The sequence below is a fragment of the Hemitrygon akajei genome, chromosome 13, assembly GCF_048418815.1.
Source record: "Hemitrygon akajei chromosome 13, sHemAka1.3, whole genome shotgun sequence".
NCBI lineage: Eukaryota > Metazoa > Chordata > Chondrichthyes > Myliobatiformes > Dasyatidae > Hemitrygon > Hemitrygon akajei.
This window is the reverse complement of record NC_133136.1, coordinates 17077145-17094977: the sequence shown is the minus strand read 5'-3', so window position 1 is coordinate 17094977 and position 17833 is coordinate 17077145. Positions and strand designations below refer to the sequence as shown.

The 17833-nt window shown below is 41.2% G+C and overlaps 1 protein-coding gene across 3 annotated transcripts in view; it reads left to right on the top strand.

Moving 5' to 3' along the window:
* zfr (zinc finger RNA binding protein) overlaps positions 1-17833 on the top strand; it is a 67290-nt gene that overhangs the window by 12150 nt on the left and 37307 nt on the right. For all 3 annotated transcript variants that reach the window (XR_012101222.1, XM_073064197.1, XM_073064196.1), the window contains exons 4-8: positions 8942-9221; positions 10362-10485; positions 11026-11244; positions 11787-12013; positions 16775-16963. Coding sequence is in view for 2 of the 3 variants with exons in the window: in XM_073064197.1 (XP_072920298.1) it covers positions 8942-9221; positions 10362-10485; positions 11026-11244; positions 11787-12013; positions 16775-16963 (1039 nt within the window). In the remaining variant the exon portion in view is untranslated. The remainder of the gene's footprint in view (positions 1-8941; positions 9222-10361; positions 10486-11025; positions 11245-11786; positions 12014-16774; positions 16964-17833) is intronic.

Below are 17833 nucleotides of genomic sequence, written 5' to 3'. Positions count from 1 at the left end.
GATTGTGGAAGATCAGCCATGATCACATTGAATGGCGGTGCTGGCTCGAAAGGCCAAATGGCCCACTCCTGCATCTATTGTCCATTGAACCTGATCAGGTGTCATCTCTCAGTGGGAGAGCATTTTGGAGATAGTGCTCACAACTCCATCTCCTTTACCATAGCACTGGAGAGGGATAAGAGCAGACAATTTGGGAAAAATGTTTAATTGGGGTGGGGGAAAATGTAATGCTATTAGGCAGGAACTTGGGAGCACAAATTGGGAGTAGATTTTCTCAGGAAAATGCACGGCAGAAATGTAGCAAATGTTCAGGGAATATTTGCATGGCATTTTGCATAGGTAGGTTTCATTCAGGCAGAGAAAGGATGGTAGGGTAAAAGAATGATGGTGTGCAAAGGATGTTGAAAATCTAGTTAGAACATAGAACATAGAGATTTACAGCACATACAGGCCCTTTGACTCACAATGTTGTGCCGACTATGTAACCTACTCTAGAGACTGCCTAGAATTTCCCTAGAGCGCAGCCCTCTATTTTTCTAAGCTCCATGTATCTATCATCCTCTGGTTCTCCAAGGAGAAAAGGCCAAATACACTTAACCTATTCTTATAAGGTACAACCTCCAATCCAGGCAACATCCTTGTAAATCTCCTCTGCACTCTCTCTTTAGTATCCATATCCTTCCTGTAGTGAGGTGACCAGACTGAACATAGTACTCCAAGTGGTCGTTAAAAAGAAGAAAAAATTCAAGAAACTAGCTACTGATAGAGTTCTCGAAAAATAAGAGGTTGTCAGGAAGGAGAGAATGAAAATGAATGAGAATGAAATTAGGAGAGTTAGAAGGGGCCATGAGAAGGCCTTGGTGAACAGTATTAAGGAAAACCCTAAGGCATTCTATAAGGTTGTTAAGAGCAAGAGGACGAGCCGTGTGAGAATTGGACCAATCAGGTGCGATAGTGGAAAAGTGTGCATGGAGTCAGAGGAGGTAGTGGAGATACTTAATGAATACTTTGATTGAGAATTCACCAGTGCAAGGGTCCTTGGCAATTGTGGAGATGACTTACAACAGAAACGCTTTAGCATATAGACATTAAGAAAGAGGATGTGCTAGAGCTATTGAAAAGCATTAAGTTAGTTAAGTTGCCAGGACCAGATGAGATATACCCTAGGCTACGGTGGGAAGTGATGGAGGAGATTGCTGAGTCTCTGGTGATGATCTTTGCATTATCAATAGGGATGGGAGAAGTTCTGGAAGATTGGAGGGTCACAAATGTTGTTCCCTTGTTCAAGAAAGGGAGTAGAGATGGCCCAGGAAATTACAGACCTTACTTCAGTGGTAGGCAATTTGTTGGAGTAGATCCCGAGAGGCAAGATTTATGAGCATATGTAGAGGCATAATCTGATTCGGGATAGTCACCATGGCTTTGTCAAGGGCAGGTCATGCCTCATGAGTCTGATTGAATTCTTTTGAGGATGTAACAAAACACGTTGAAGGTAGAGCAATGGATGCAGTGTATATGGATTTCAGTAAGGCATATAAGGTTCCCCATGCAAGGCTCATTTAGAAAGTAAGGAGACATGGGATCCAAGGAGACCTTGCTTTGTGGATCTAGAATTGACTTCCCCACAGAAGGCAAAGGGTGGTTGTAGATGGTTCATAATCTGCATGGAGGTCAGTGACCAGTGTGTTACACAGGGATCCCTCTTTTTTTTTTTATAAATGACCTGAATGAAGAAGTAGAAAGGTGGGTTAGCAAGTTTGCTGATGACACAAAGGTTTGGGGTGTTGTGGATAGACTGGAGGGTTGTCAAACGTTATAGCAGGACATCAAAAGGATGTAGAACTGGGCTGAAAGTGGCAATTGGAGTTCAACCCAGATAAGTATGAAGTGGTTCATTTTGGGGTCAAATTTGAAGATGGAATACAGTGTTAATGGTAAGACTCTTGGAATTGTGGAGGATCAGCAAGATCTTGGGGTCTGTGTCCATGGGACTCTCAAAGCTACTGCGCAGGTTGACAGTGTTAAGAAGGCGTATGTTGTGTTGGCATTCATCAACCATGGGATTGAGTTCAAGAGCCATGAGGTAATATTACAATTATATAAGAAATTGGTCAAACCCCACTTGGAGTACAGGTTTCCCCCGCTATTCGAAGGTAGAGCATTCCTATGAAATGGTTCGTAAGCTAGAATGTTGAAAAGTGAAGTAGCAATTACCATTTATTTATACGGGAAAAATTTGTGAGCGTTTGCAGACCCAAAAAATAACCTACCAAATCATGCCAAATAACACATAAAACCTAAAATAACAGGAACATATAGTAAAAGTAGGAATGATCTGATAAATCCATCATCTGACAGTCCATATAAGGTAGGAATACTTTTCTGTAATTATTGCAGCACTGTCCAGCGTAGCGAAAATCTCACGCAAGCGCTCTCGGCAGCACTCTCAATAGACTATAGACAATAAGTGTAGGAGTAGGCCATTCGACCCTTCGAGCCTGCATCGCCATTAAATGTGATCATGGCTGATCATCCACAATCAGTAACCTGTTCCTGCCTTCTCCCCATATCCCTTGACTCCACTATCTTTAAGAGCTCTATCTAACTCTTTCTTGAAAGCATCCAGAGAATTGGCCTCCACTGCCTTCTGAGGCAGAGCATTCCATAGATACACAACTCTCTGGGTGAAAAAGTTTTTCCTGAACTCCGTTCTAAACGGCCTACCCCTTATTCTCAAACTGTGGCCTCCGGTTCTGGACTCCCTCAACATTGGGAACATGTTTCCTGCCTCTAGCGTGTCCAATCCCTTACTAATCTTATATGTTTCAATCAGATCCCCTCTCATCCTTCTAAATTCCAGTGTATACAAGCCCAGTGGCTTCAATCTTTCAACATATTACAGTCCCGCCATCCGGGGAATTAACTTCATGAAATTACGCTGCACTCCCTCAATAGCAAGAATGTCCTTCCTCAAATTTGGAGACCACAACTGAACACAATACTCACCAGGGCCCTCTTTGCTCCTATACTCAACTCCCCTTGTTATGAAGGCCAACATGCCATTAGCTTTCTTCACTGCCTGCTGTACCTGCATGCTTACATTCAGTGATTGATGTACAAGAACACCTAGATCTCGTTGTACTTCCCCTTTTCCTAACTTGACACCATTCAGATAGTAATCTGCCTTCCTGTTCTTGCCACCAAAGTGATAACCTCACATTTATCCACATTAAACTGCATCTGCCCACTCACCCAACCTGTCCAAGTCACCCTGCGTTCTCCTAACATCCTCCTCATATTTCACACTGCCACCCAGGCAAACACACTCGGTGCAAGCGCTCCTGGCAAAAGCACACTCGCCACTAACCTTTAAGCTATGAAGCTGCCAAATCATACCAAATAACACATAAAAGTACACAGCCTATATAAAGTAGAAATAATGTACGTCCAGTGTAGTTTCACTTACTGAAATTGGGAAGACAGTGAGTACACTTGATGGTGTGTTAGGCTGAGTCGTCAGAGGTTGGGGTGGTGGGAGACTGGGGTGTCAACTCATCATCGTCTGTTTCCATCAGGGCAGGCAGATCACCTTCTATGTCTGCCTGACTCGATGTTGAAGGTCGAGTTTCGTCGTCTGCTGTGGCTGATGCAGAATGCTTGAAAAACAACAGTATGCTTGACTGCTTAGCTTCGCGCATTTTTCTATCATACAGTTCTCTGTAAGCACTCAAACCATCCTGCAAATATGCCCTAAACCTACGTACCCTTTCAAAATTTTCTGCACTTTTCAAATTTTCAAAATTTACTTTTTTGCAGTCATTCCAGCGTTGTCAATCACAGCGAAAATCTCACGTAGTGGCTTCACGTTCAGTTCCTGGAAGATTTCACTTTCGAGCCGTTTGCTACTGCGTTCGGCTTCAATTGTTATCCTTTCCTCCTCTTCAGCTCGTCATCTGTCAGTTCTTGGTCATGGGATGCCAAAACCACTTCAACATCATCTTTGTCAACTTCCACAAACCCATAGCCAAACTCACTATATTCTTACTTTGTTCACCACGATCGAAACACTTTATTATGTCCAGTTTTACGCTAAGTGTAGCACCCTTACGCACTCTTTTAGCCTTTTTCAATACCTTAGAATTCATCTTGCTAACGGATGCACAAAATAAATCAACATAAAGCACAGATGGTCACAGGCACGTGTTTAAGCAATGCCGGCTAGAATGCAGTTCAGAGGGAGGAGCTTGGCTGCTCGGCGCGCGCGCTGCCTTTTTTCATAACACTGAAAACACCTGTTAGTGAAAACAGGTAACTAATGTAGGTCTTTCGTAACAGCGAGGTGTCGTAAAGTGAACGTTCGAAAAATGAGGGACACCTGTACTGTGTTCAGTCACCTCACTACAGGATGGATGTGGATATTGTAGAGAGAGAGTGCAGAGGAGATTTACAAGGATGCTGCCTGGATTGGAGAACGTGCCTTATGGGAATAGGTTGCGTGAACTTGGTCTTTTTCCTTGGAGCAACGGAGGATGAGAGGTGACCTGATAGAGGTATATGAGATGATGAGAGGCATTGATCGTGTGGATAGCCAGAAGTTTTTTCCTCAGGGCTGAAATGGCTAACACAAGGGTTCGTAGTTTTAAGCTGCTTGGAAGTTGGTACAGAGGAGATGTCACGAGTAAGTTTTTCACACAGAGAGTGGTGGGTGTGTGGAATGCACTGCCTGCAACGGTGGTGGAGGCGGATACAATAGGGTCTTTTAAGAGACTCTTGGGTACATGGAACTTAGAAAAATTGCTATGCGGTAGAGTAATTCTCAGCAGTTTCTAGAGTAGGTTACACGGTCAGCACAATATTGTGGGCCTAAGGGCCTGTAATGTTTCTGTTTCTGCCCAGATCCTGACTTCTGCCAGTCAGCCAGTTTTCTATCAGTGTTCGTACATTGCCTCGTTCCCTACACCATAGGTTCTTATCTTGTTTAGCAGCCTTGGGTATAGCACTTTGTCAAGAACTGAGAATTATTGTGTGCTAAAATAGCATTGCTTTTTTTGTTGTAAGTAATAAGCATGAATGCAGAGAAAACATTGCTGTAGTTGTTGTGATTCCATTGGATTTGTTACGAATAAAACTGCAAGGATATTTTCCAGGATATAGACAAGGCAGGATGGTCAGTAGAATGGAAATGGACAGATAATGAGGAAGATGAAATTTCATTGTAAAATCAGAGCTAACAAAATGTGAATTTGGTGAAAAATTGTACTGTAAGAATATTGAATGATGAATTTTAAGGAAATCTATTAGTGTTAAGATGGCAGCATGTTCAAGGACTTAAGAAGGAATGATGAAAGTGAGATTTGATGGCTGAATTATGGATTTTTGGTTCGAAGCATTGTTTAGTAATTACCTTTTTAGATGTGGTGCTTGAAAACATTCACTGACAATACCATAATCGAAAAGCAAATAACTACAGATGCCAATAATCTGATATTAAAGCAAGCTGGGAAGTCTCATCAGCACAGGAAACTTTTGTGGAGAGAATAGGTAATGTTTCGGATTGACGACCTCGATTTAGAATGGGCCTTTTCATAGGATGTTCAGTTTCTCTGTCTATTAATTTGTACGTAGATAATTCCCATAGACCAGATGCTGAAGAAGTCATTTGCAACTATGCACAGAAGGCACTATATTGGAGAATTTGATGTGTTGAAGTACGACTAGTGAAACATTTTCATAAAAATGGGGAAAACTATATGTTATTAGGCAATACTCAGCTATCGTACTCACTGTGATGGATTTCTTGAACAGCATGTTACTGAACCTACAAGGAACGTGCTATCTTGGAAATGGTCCTGTGCAATGAGACAGGTAAAATTAGTGATCCTGGAAAGAGTGATCACAGTATGACTGAGTTTCTCATAGAAATGGAGGATGCAATAGTTCGATCGAAAACCAGTGTATTATGCCTAAACAATGAAGACTATAATGGAATGAGGTAGGATTTAGTTAGTGTAGACTGGGAACACAGGCTATATAGTGGAAGAGTTGAGGAACAGTGGAATACTTTCAAAGAACCTGAATCCCTGCCCCCTGCACCAGTTTCTTAGCCACTCACTCAACTGTACAATCATTCTGACTAGCACATGGCACTGGGAGTAATACAGAGATTACTACTTTGGAAGTCCTGCTCATTAGCCTCTTCCCTAACTCCCTATACTCACAGGGACCTTTTCCCTGTTTCTTCCTAGGTCATTGATGTCAATGTATACCACAGCCTTCGGCTGCCCCGGGACATAGCCTCAATACTTGGGCAGTAGAGTAGGAAGCAGATGAGCAGAAACTGCTTTTCAAAGAGTGTGGTAACTCTATGGAATTCTCTGCCCAATGAAGCCGTGGAGGCTACTTCAGAAAATATGTTTGAGATAAGATTGGATAGATTTTTACATAGTAGGGGAATTGAGGGTTATGGGGAAAAAGCAGGTACGTGGAGATGAGTGCATGGCCAGATCAGCCATGATCTTATTGGATGGTGGAACAGGCATGACAGGCCAGTTGCCCTATTCCTGCTCTTATTTCTTAATGTTATGTTTTGAGACAAATGTTATTGGAGGCATTTAATAGGTAGTAGAGCTTATTCCCATTACCACCACCAGATATAACAACCTTAAGGAGCCAATTTTCTCCCATATTCCTTTAAAAACTGCAAATGACATGTTTTGTAACAATTTTTAATGCCTGATGCCCCTTTTCCCTGATCAAAGCTTCAATATCTGTTAATAGCTGTTGTTACTTTCAAGGGACATGCTGACTTTTTACTATATTGCTTATCAATGCCTCCTGTTCTTCAGATATTTTTCTTCCCACCCATCCTTGCAGTGGCTCCCAATTCTGCCTCTTCCAGCTCCCATCTTAAACTGTCAGAATCTGCCTTGCCACAGTTTAGGGGCCTATCTTGATGACCAAGCTTGCCTTTTTCCATGACTACCTGAAAGCATATCAAACTGGTCACTGTTCCCAAAGGATTCCTTCTCAGAAATTCCATTCATTTGCTTAATCTCATTTCCTGAGGTAAGGTCAAGCAAAGCACAACCTGTCTCCCCACTCCTCTGCATCAAAACAAAAAGGACTTCCCCGCACTTATTGAGAAAAACCTCCTTGGATGGTTTTGTGCATTTTACCAATTCCTTCTCATTTAAGCCTCTTGCTCTGAGGCAAACCGAGTTAACATTGGGTAGTGTGAAAATCCCTGACTGCTACAGCCCAATTCCTTTTAACCTTTCTATGCTGTACCTGTATAATCTATTTTAATTCCTGACTAGTGGGAGGCCTATTGCATCATCCCATCAAAATGATCACCACTGCATTATGTAGCTTAATTGTCTGATGCAGGCTTGCCTCCCCCCCACCCACCTCTTTTGCACCTTTCTATCATATCTCAAACTTCTATACCCAGAATATTAAGATGCCAGTCCTGTCCTTCTCTTAATCTGCTTTTGTGTTGGCAACGATATCATAATCCCGTGTGCTGATCCATGCTTTCAGCACATTGCTCTACATGTGACGATCCTTGCACTGAAATAAATGCAGTTAAGACTACTAACTGTGTTGTGCTTCTGTACTTGTCTCGGCTTACTCTTTCCACTGACGTATTGGAAGATGTTACTTTGTCTGGTGTGAATACATTGGCTTTGATACATTTCGGTGTTTGATACCAGTGAAGGTTAGGTGGCGAAGAAATAAGCTGTTTTGCAAACAAATATTGTGTTCTTCTGCTTTGAATTATGTTAGTCTATATTGCAATCAAGAAACATTGGCAGTGTGTTCTCACATTAAACAAATATTGTGTTCTTCTGCTTTGAATTATGTTAGTCTATATTGCAATCAAGAAACGTTGGCAGTGTGTTCTCACATTCTGTGCTGAGTTGTTGTTCATGCTCACATTGAATAGTATTCCCGCTTGCCAACTTTGTTTAATTCAATTTTCCTGCAACCTCCACCAGTCTATTCTGGCCAAATTAATATATGGAATACAGAGTCCAAATGTATCTTTTTCAACTTACAAGGATCAATATGCATTTGTAGTCTGTATTAGCAAACTTTAAGAGGGGACGAATGGCATGAAGAAAGCTGGTGGGTGTGTTATGATGACTGCATCTGGATATTGGTGAGCTGAGTGGGTGAAAAGTGAATCCATAGTGTCTTCTTGGAGAGGATGGTGACCCTCTCTCTAATTATGAACCTTTGGGATTGTGGAGGCTGAGTCACTGTGGGTATTTAAAGAGAAGTTAATAGATTTGACTTTGGAATTGAGGGACATGGGAAGTTGGCAGAGGAGTGGTGTTGAAGCCTATGGCATATTAACCATAATTGTATTGATTGGTTACAATGGAGAATGGTGTACTGTTGCTTTTGTGTAGTTGGAAAAATGAATAATCTTTTCCTTCTGCTGCCCTGATCACAGACTGTGTCAGCTACAATCTAGGGCAGAAATGAATCTGCTAGAACTTTCCACAGTCACTCAATATCCCTCTTAGCTCAAAAGCAATTGAAAACTATTCAACTCTAAGGAAGTAGCACTTAAATCTGTTACACTCTGTCATTTCTTGGTACAGTACATCTGCTGCCCCCTCACCCCCCTCCACCTGAGGGTACAGGGTTAAGATCAAAGAAACCACTCATGAACCCCTAGAAAAGGCAACATTCTACCTGATTGGAAAGAAGTATTGCAGTTTATCATGTTAAAAGAAGCATTTTGGAATAGAACAGCTAAAGCAAAATATTTGAACTAATACATTAAATCTAAAGCAAGTTAACATTTCTGTACCTATTGGATCCTACCAATCTCTTCGGCACTTTCTGAGATGTAGCTTGTCAAAATCAAATTCTGAGCGTCCGTTTCAGGTTTTGTATTTCTAAACACTGAACGTTTTGTCTTTTTGACTAGCCAACAGCCGGCCACTGGCATCGCATACTCCCATCCAACCACAGCTGGCAGCTATACAGTCCACCAGGCACCAGTAGCTGCTCATGCTGTCACAGCAGCGTATGCTCCTGCAGCTGCTGCTACGGCAGCCAGACCGATCCCTGCTGCAGCTGCAGCGGCTGCTGCCACAGCAGCCTATGGAGGATACCAAACAACCCATACTGCAGCAGACTATGGATATACGCAGCGGCAGCAAGAAGCCCCACCACCACCGCCACCGGTCACCTCGCAAAATTACCAGGTATGGATTGGATCACTTTTTGTAACTGTATTTCTTAATTCCAGAGAGTTTTCCCCCCACAAAGTGTCAGAGGAGGAAGAGAGATAAATTATATATTGTAGGAAAAATTAATATAAGCTACCAGCACAATGCATTTTTAATCAATTTTTTTTTAAAATAGCTTGTCTGTTTATGTGAATAGAGTTCAATGCTTTGCATTGTTAGAATTGTAAAATAGACATCTTTTTTTTCAGGGTATATAAAATATATAATGGGAGATTGGAGGCTAGGGGAATATAATAGAAGCTTTATCATTTCAGAGAGATGGAGAAATAATTTTTGGTAGGTTGATACTTAACAACATGACTCATTCTTCATGAACAACACACACAAAATGCTGGAGGAACTCAGCAGGTCAGGCAGTATCTATGGAAAAATGTACAGTTGACATCAGCATCTGCAGATTTTCTCTTGTTTGTCATTCTTCAGGAGATTGAACAATGGGGTGAATAGAATCACATTGGTTTTGAGGCCAAGGCAAAAGCATGTTAGAATAGAATTGTGTCGATATTTCAAATGGGGGGTGAGGTGGGGGTATTCAAGTGTGAGCATTCACTTTTAATACCGTCCATCTACGTTTGCTGCAGTCTGCACTTTCTACAGTATCCTTGGATTGCCAGCAATGTACATGTTCCAAAAAATAAATAGAAAGAATTCCACATATTGCTTTATCATTTTAAAACATTAAGGCTGAATTATTTTTAGAGATGTTGCATAGTTAGATTTGCATTTTTGATTATAACTTGTATCAATTTCATAACTATCCAGAATCCAAGAACTATCAGTTTTTATGCACATTGATGAAGATAGATACTGATATGGGTTCATGTACTATGTTGTTGGGTGCCCATAGGGCAAGATACAGAAGTAGGTTGCCAAGCCTTTCTTCTGCATAGATACTGCTGATGACCCGGTTGGGATCCAGCCGGATTCGAACTTGGGAGCCATCCGCTTCGAAGTCCAGTGCTGATGCCGCTACACCACTGGCTGGCTCTTCATGTACTACATTAGGCTAAAGTTTATTTAAAAAGTCTGCTTTTCAGTTCATATTTAAAAGCTAAAACTTTAAGATAAAGTTTTAATTGAATCCTTCTATTTCAGGATACTTACACATATGTGCGCTCTACAGCACCAGCAATAGCCTATGACAGTAAACAATACTATCAACAGCCTGGTGCTGCAGCACAGCCACAGCCAACTGCTGCTGAAGCCTACTATCAAGCTGGTGAGTCTGCAGCTGTGTTAAGAAATTAGAAATGAATTGAGAGTTCCTTAACAAAATTTAATGGAAAGGAGAGGTGTATAATTGGCTACAAGTTCTTTATAGGGTCTTTGGAACAAGTGCTCCCTTTTGGCGCTCCCACTCCATCTGATGACAAAAATAAGCCTCTACTCCAGGGGTTCCCAACCTTTTCTCATTATGCTTGGACCAATACCATTAAGCAAGAGGTCTTTGCACCCCTGCTCTACTCCATATCTTGCTAAGTTTGGGTGATATACTTTCTGGATACCATCAGCTGGGGAAAGTAGAAATGCCTATTTGTTGATCTATGAAAAGGTGACTAGAGATGTAAATGTATGTTTAAACTAATGTGTTAAAGAGTAAAATATTAAAGCAGCAGGTCATCTGAACTGCATTGAGCGGCATACTATATTGGAGTAGATGAATTATAAATTGGGTTTTGTGTGTACTAATGGTTTTAACGAATATTGATGAGAAACTACTATTTTGTATAAATTCCTAAGAGTTAAGTTTTTGTTCCAGCTGCCAAGGCAGGATACAGTCAAGCTGCTACACAATATACACAAGCTCAACAGACTCGACAGGTGACGGCCATCAAGCCCGCTACACCAAACCCGACTACTACCTTTACTGTTTATCCTGTTTCGACTACTGTGCAGCCAGCAGCTGCAGCTGCTGCCACTGTGGTTCCATCCTATACACAAAGTGGTACATATAGCTCCACTGCTGTGACGTATACTGGTACGTATAAAATATAAACAAGCATAGATTCAAAGATGCAATACCAAATTTCCAAGGAAAGGCACATGGAAACTTGAGCCTTTTGGGTATGGATTTTTTAAAATAGATTGTTCTATGTTGGGAATCAGCTTTCAAGCTTTTTTTTGAATTGAGTAGCATGAAATCAAATTTGTATATTGACTTTGATATGATTTGCTTCTTGTGGACTGTTAACATATTTTCATGCACAAATATAAATTTTTGCTCTAAAACTCCCTTGATCCAGTTGAATGATAATATCTTCAGATACAATATGGCATTCATGCAGAGTAATAGCATGAAAAAAAAATTCACTGGGTCATCAATTAAATCTAACAACATTAGTCACCAAGAACACAGGATTTGCTTTTCTGGCTTCAAGATGAGCATCCTACAGATACTAAGAAATACTTTAATATTATGTCATAGTGATGAGTTTATAATCTTTCTCTCAAAACTGAAATTCTCTTGTGTTTGAAAGCTTGGAAGTTCTGTGAGGGATTAACAATTTGTTTATTTTATAGGGGCTACATATGCTGGATATGAAGCTGCGGTGTATTCTGCTGCATCTTCCTATTACCAACAGCAGCAGCAGCAACAACAGCAACAACAAAAACAAGCTGCAGCTTGGGCTGGGAGCACTTTCACTAAGAAAGTTCCTTTCCAGAATAAGCAGAAGCCAAAGCAGCCCCCCAAGCAACCTCAGATCCATTACTGTGATGTTTGTAAGATCAGTTGTGCCGGGCCACAGGTAAGGATGAATTGGATTTTAAATGTGCTAGTGTTAGACTAATGTTAACTGTTGATTTATGGTTCATGTTTGCAGGATATTTTCTGCAACTGTGACTGGACATGAAGTCAGATATCCATTGCTGCAGTTAACTTCCAACATAAATTGGTCTCTGCAATCTTCCTGAAGCAGGATTCTGTTTTGTTGCTTGTAGAGCTTGGGAAGGTTTAGAATGTGAAATGCAGCAGTTGAGTTAAAAAGAAAATTTAGACGTATTTATAAATAAATGCTTTTATTTTAGCATGATCCATAGATTTCTGATTGTGGTACTCTTGTAGTTCTGTTGGATAGGAAGTAAGGTATATTGACCCATTAACGATGAGTGAGCTGTTAGGATAGTGAGCAATTGGACAAACCCACTAACTTCTACAATCAGGTAAGACAGCTGATAGTATTACTGTGCACCAGCTGTCCTACCTGATTGTAGAAGTTGGTGGGTCTGCTCGGTGTACTTTTCAATTAGCCTTGGTAGGTGACATTTATGCACTCTATAATACACAATGCAGCCATTGTGCACTAATGGTGAAGGGAGTGAATGTAATGTAATCAGGAGGTTTGGTCTGGCTTCTGGCTGCTTGAGTCTTGTTAGAATTGCAGTCTTCCAGACAAGTGATTTTTCATTTGTAGAGAATTTAGAGACTTTGGGAGTAAGGAGCTGAGTTTCTTGCTATGAAATAATCCACTGAAGCCACATTTATCTGGTTATTCCTGTTAAAGTTTTAGTAGATAGCAGCCTCTTAGGATGTTCCTGTGGAGACTTTGTGGTGATAATAAAAGCCAGTATTTAATAATGGCAGGGAATAATCCTTAGCAAGCTCTTACATGATTTGAGTGATTTTTGCCTCTTATTAGCCCTACCTGAATGAAGTCAAAGTAAATTTATTGTCAAAGTATATGAATGTCACCATAAACAACCCTGAGATTCATTTTCTTGTGGGCATAATACATCCAAGAGCAATAATAGAATCGATGAAAGACCACATCCAACAGGACAGACAAGCAACCAGTGTGCAAAAGACAACAAACTGTGCAAATACAAAAAGAAAGAAATAATAAATAAATAAGCAATAACTATCGAGAACCTGAGATGAAGAGTCCTTGAAAGTGGTGGTTCAAGAGCCTGATGGTTGAAGGGTAATAGCAATTCCTGAACCTGGTGGTGTGAGTCCTGAGGCTCCTGTACCTTCCTGATGGCAGCAGTGAGAGCAGAGTATGACCTGGGTGGTGGGGGGGTGGGGTCCCCTGATGATGGATGCTGCTTTCCTCTGATATTGTTCTGTGTAGATATGCTAAGTGTTGTGGAGGGCTTTACCTGTGATGGACTGGGCCATATCCACTGCTCTTTGTAGGATTTTCCATTCAAGGGCATTGATGTTTCCATACTAGGCTGTGATGCAGGCAGTCAATATCCTCTCCACCGCACATCTATAGGAATTTGTCAAGGTTTTAGATGCCATGGTGAACCATCGCAAAATCCTAAGGAAGTAGAGGTGCCACCGTACTTTTTCATAATTGCACTTACGCGCTGGGCCCATGATACATCCTCTGAAGTGATAACACTGAGGAACTTAAAGTTGCTGACCCCCTCCGTCTTTGAGGGGATGATAGTATTGAATGTTGAGCTGTCGACGATAAAAAGCATCCTGATGTATGCGTCTTTGCAGTCTAGATGATCCAGTGGAGTGAAGAGCCAATGATCAGCAGAGCTCTTTATTACTTGGCCAGGTACCTGGTCTGGGCCGGGTGCTTTCGTGAGTTCACCCTCCTGAAGGATGCTTGTACGTCAGCCTCATCCTGAAATCACGGGATCATTGGGGACTCTGGGAGTTTGTGATGGTCCCTCCCATGTTTTGACAGTCAAAGCAAGAATAGAAAACATAGGGCTTATCTGGATGCAAAACCCTGTTGTTGCCTATGGCACTTGATTTTACTTTCTAAGAAGCGATGGCATTCAAGTCCTGCCACAACAATTGAGCATCCTTTGTTGATTCAAATTTAGTCTGGATTTGCCACTTTACTTGTGAGATAGCTTTTGGGAGAGCATACTTGGGCTCCTGTAACTTGCTTGGTTGTCAGACTTGAATGCCTCTGATCTGACCCTCAGCAGGTCGCAGATCTTATGGTTCATCCAGGACTTTTAATTGGGGAAGATGGAATGATTTGTGGGGACAGACTTGTTTACCACTGTTATAATCATGGTGTATTCGTTCAGATCCACAGATAAGTCCTTGAACACAACCCAGTCCATTAACTTGAAGCAGTCCGGAGCTGCTACTCTGTCTCCCACGACTACCTTTTTGTTCTCATCCCAGGAGCTATGCTCTTTAGCCTCTGTCTGTATGCAGGTAGAAGGACAGCCAAGTGATCAGATTTCTTGAAATGTATTCTGGGCATGGTACAGTAGGCATTCCTTATTTTAGTATAACTGTGGTTTACTGTGTTGGGAGCTCCAGTGCTATAGGTGTTGATGAATTTGGACAGGGAATTTTTTCAAACAAGCCTGGTAGAAGTCCCATACTGTGATTAAAAATGCGTTGGGATGGACTTTTTCTTGTTGGTGACAGCATTATGCATTATCTCGAGTGCTTGATTATAGTTGCCCACTGGTATAAACTCTGGTGAGGATCACAGATGAGAACGGACAGCATTTGATTGTTATCTGTCCAAGGTTGGGGAAACACAAGTTTGACAAACTGTGACATCGGAGCACCACTAAGAGTTTATCCTTCGGGTCTGATCGCCATATCTGGCATGCTAGGGGTAAGTCGTGTCTTGGTCTCTCCTTTCCCTTTGATGCAGCAATCTTGCCCTCAGGTCCTCAATTTTGGTCTCCAGTGACTGCTCATATGCTAACAAGATGGTGTCACATTTCTGTTTCAGCCTGGTTTGGTGTCTCCCACCCCCCTTCCTTGCTTCCAGCCATGGTGATGAACTTTTGTCTGCTTAAGGGTGCTTTACTACTTGTTTGAGAGTCAAGTCCATTGAGATCTCCAGAAGATTGTAGATTATTAAGTTGATTTAAAAGTACATTGTACAGAGGGAAATTACATGCTATAGTGGGAATAATTTAGGAGGTATATTTAGAAAACCATAAGATATGCAATTGAATTAGGCCACTTGGTCCATTGAGTTTGCTCTGCCATTCAATCATGGCTGATCCTTTTTGTCCCTCCTCAGCCCTGCTCCCTGGCCTTCTCCCTGTAACCTTTGATGCCATGTGTAATCAAGAACTTACCAAGCTATGCCTTAAATATGACCTGGCCTCCACAGCTGCTTGTGGTAATAAATTCCACAAATTCACCACCCTCTGGCTAAAGAAATTTCTCTGCATTTGTTTTAAATGGACACCACTCTATGTTGAGGCTGTGCCCTCTTGTCCTAGACTCCCCCATCATGGGAAACACCCTTTCCACATCTACTTTGTTTAGGCCTTTCAACATTGGAAAGATTTCAATGAGATTTCGCCCCCCCATCCCCCCCCCACAATCCTAAATTCCAGTGAGTACAGACCCAGAGCTATCAAACGTTCCTTGTATGATAACCCTTTCATTCTTGGAATCATCTTTGCGAACCTCTGAACCCTCTCCAATGCCAGCACACTTTTTCTTGGATGAGGAGTCCATAACTGTTCACAGTACTCAAGATGAGGCCTCACCAGTGCCTTATAAAGCCTCAGCATCACATCCCTGCTCTTGTATTCCAGACCCTTTGAAATGAAATGCTGACATTGCATTTGCCTTCCTCACCACTGACTCAACCTGCAAGTTAACCTTTAGGGTGTTCTGCACAAGGACTCCCAAGTCCCTTTTCATCTCAGATTTTTCTTCCCATTTAGAAAATAGTCTGCACATTTATTTCCACTATCAAAGTGCATGACCATGCATTTTTCAACATTGTATTTCATTTGTCACTCTTGCCCATTCTCCTAATCTAAATCCTTCTGCAGCTTACCTGTTTCCTCAACACTACCTGCCCCATCACCAGTATTGTACGTAGCCTGTAGATCATGGTTCACTGGCGCTATCTTAGGGACTGCATTTGTCTGTCACATGAAACATGCATTAAAATGTACTGTTTGCATCAAGGATGTGCTGGGGGTAGCCTACAACTGTCGCCATGCTTCCAATGCCAACATTAAAATTCAAAGTAAATTTACTATCAAAGTACATTTATGTCACCATATATAATTCTTTGTGGATCAAAGCAGTAATACTGGAACTGCTCGAAGCGTACAAGCTCCTTAGAGACAGCATCAGAATCAAATTCTGAACTCTGATGCCCCAAACTATAATAGTGTAACTCTAACTGCTATGCTATTGTGGTGCCCCAATATTTCTGACAAATGAAGAGATTTGGAAAGGTTTAAAGATTGGAACTGCAAAGAAGGACTGGCTGTTTCTTTTGGTTACGGTATTTGGAAATAGTGTGCCAATTACCGCAGCATAGAGTCTCTTGTTACAGAGTAGTTAAAGTGGACATTATTTTCTTGAAGCAGGTGAAATTGGATAAGTATTTGGTTTAGAAAAATGAGGCAAGTTTATGGAATTGTTATTTGTTTTGAATTAGTAAAGACCCAGAGCAGCCTGCTATTTGCCCTCTGTTTTGTATATCTGTTCCCCCTTTGAGCAAACAAATAATGGTTTATTTTCATTAGCCTTAAGTTGGAAAAGTTATTCATTGCTTACCATTCAGGTGGAAAATCAAAACTTTCTATTTCCTCAGACTTACAGGGAACATTTGGAAGGACAAAAACACAAGAAAAAGGAAGCTGCTCTAAAGACTACTAATCAAAGCAGCAATACTGGGACTGCTCGAAGCATTCAAAATCAGCTGCGGTGTGAACTCTGTGACGTCTCTTGCACTGGGGCTGATGCATATGCAGCTCATATTCGTGGAGCAAAGCATCAGAAGGTAAATCGTTTGCATTTCTATAACCAAGAAACTTTAATTTAAAAAAAGGTGAGTAAATTTCTATATATGCACGTTAACTGACCTCTTGTACTGATTTTCTCAAATTGATGTTTGGAAGATGCAGCATTGGAGAGACTTGGAAAGGTTTAAAGATTGGAACTGCAAAGATTGGAGTTGTATTCCCTTTGCTCCCCAACAAGTTTCCATTTCCTCCCTGATAGTTGTCTGAAGTTGGACTAGGTGTTGCATTCTTACTTGACCCAAAGATGAGGTTCTGACTGCATGTGTGCCAACACCAAACCTAGTTATTCCTTTCTGCATAACACTGCCTGATTTCTATGTTACTGAAGCCCTCTTTCATTGGTTTGCCTGGCTTGACCTGACTGTTCATGTGCATGCTTCTCGTAATTCCAGTTTTGAATTTAAGCTCACCCAAGATATTGAAGCCCATGTTTCAACTTTCATCAGTCATTGTTTTTCTGCCTTCTGTTCAGTGAACAATGCTGACTATTTGTTAAATAAGAGACAAATTTAAAATTCATTGTTTCTGATCTTAAGTGACATTAAAGCTTGCTATCTCAGTAACCTTTCAGGTCTACAATCCTGAAAGGTTTGTACACTCCACATCTAGACTCTTGTTTATTCATTTACCTGGTAGCTGCCTGAGACAAATTCAGACTTAGTATTCTTATTTGAGAGGTCTTCAGTGAGTTTTTGTCCAAATATTCAGGTAAGTGGCTAAGCAAAAATACCTTAGGTCTTTGCGGCAATGGCTTGAATTTTCACCATATCATTCTGCCATTGGCTATTTCCGCTGCCAGACCTGACTCTGGAATTTCCCATTTTCTGACTAAATTTTTGTTACCTTCC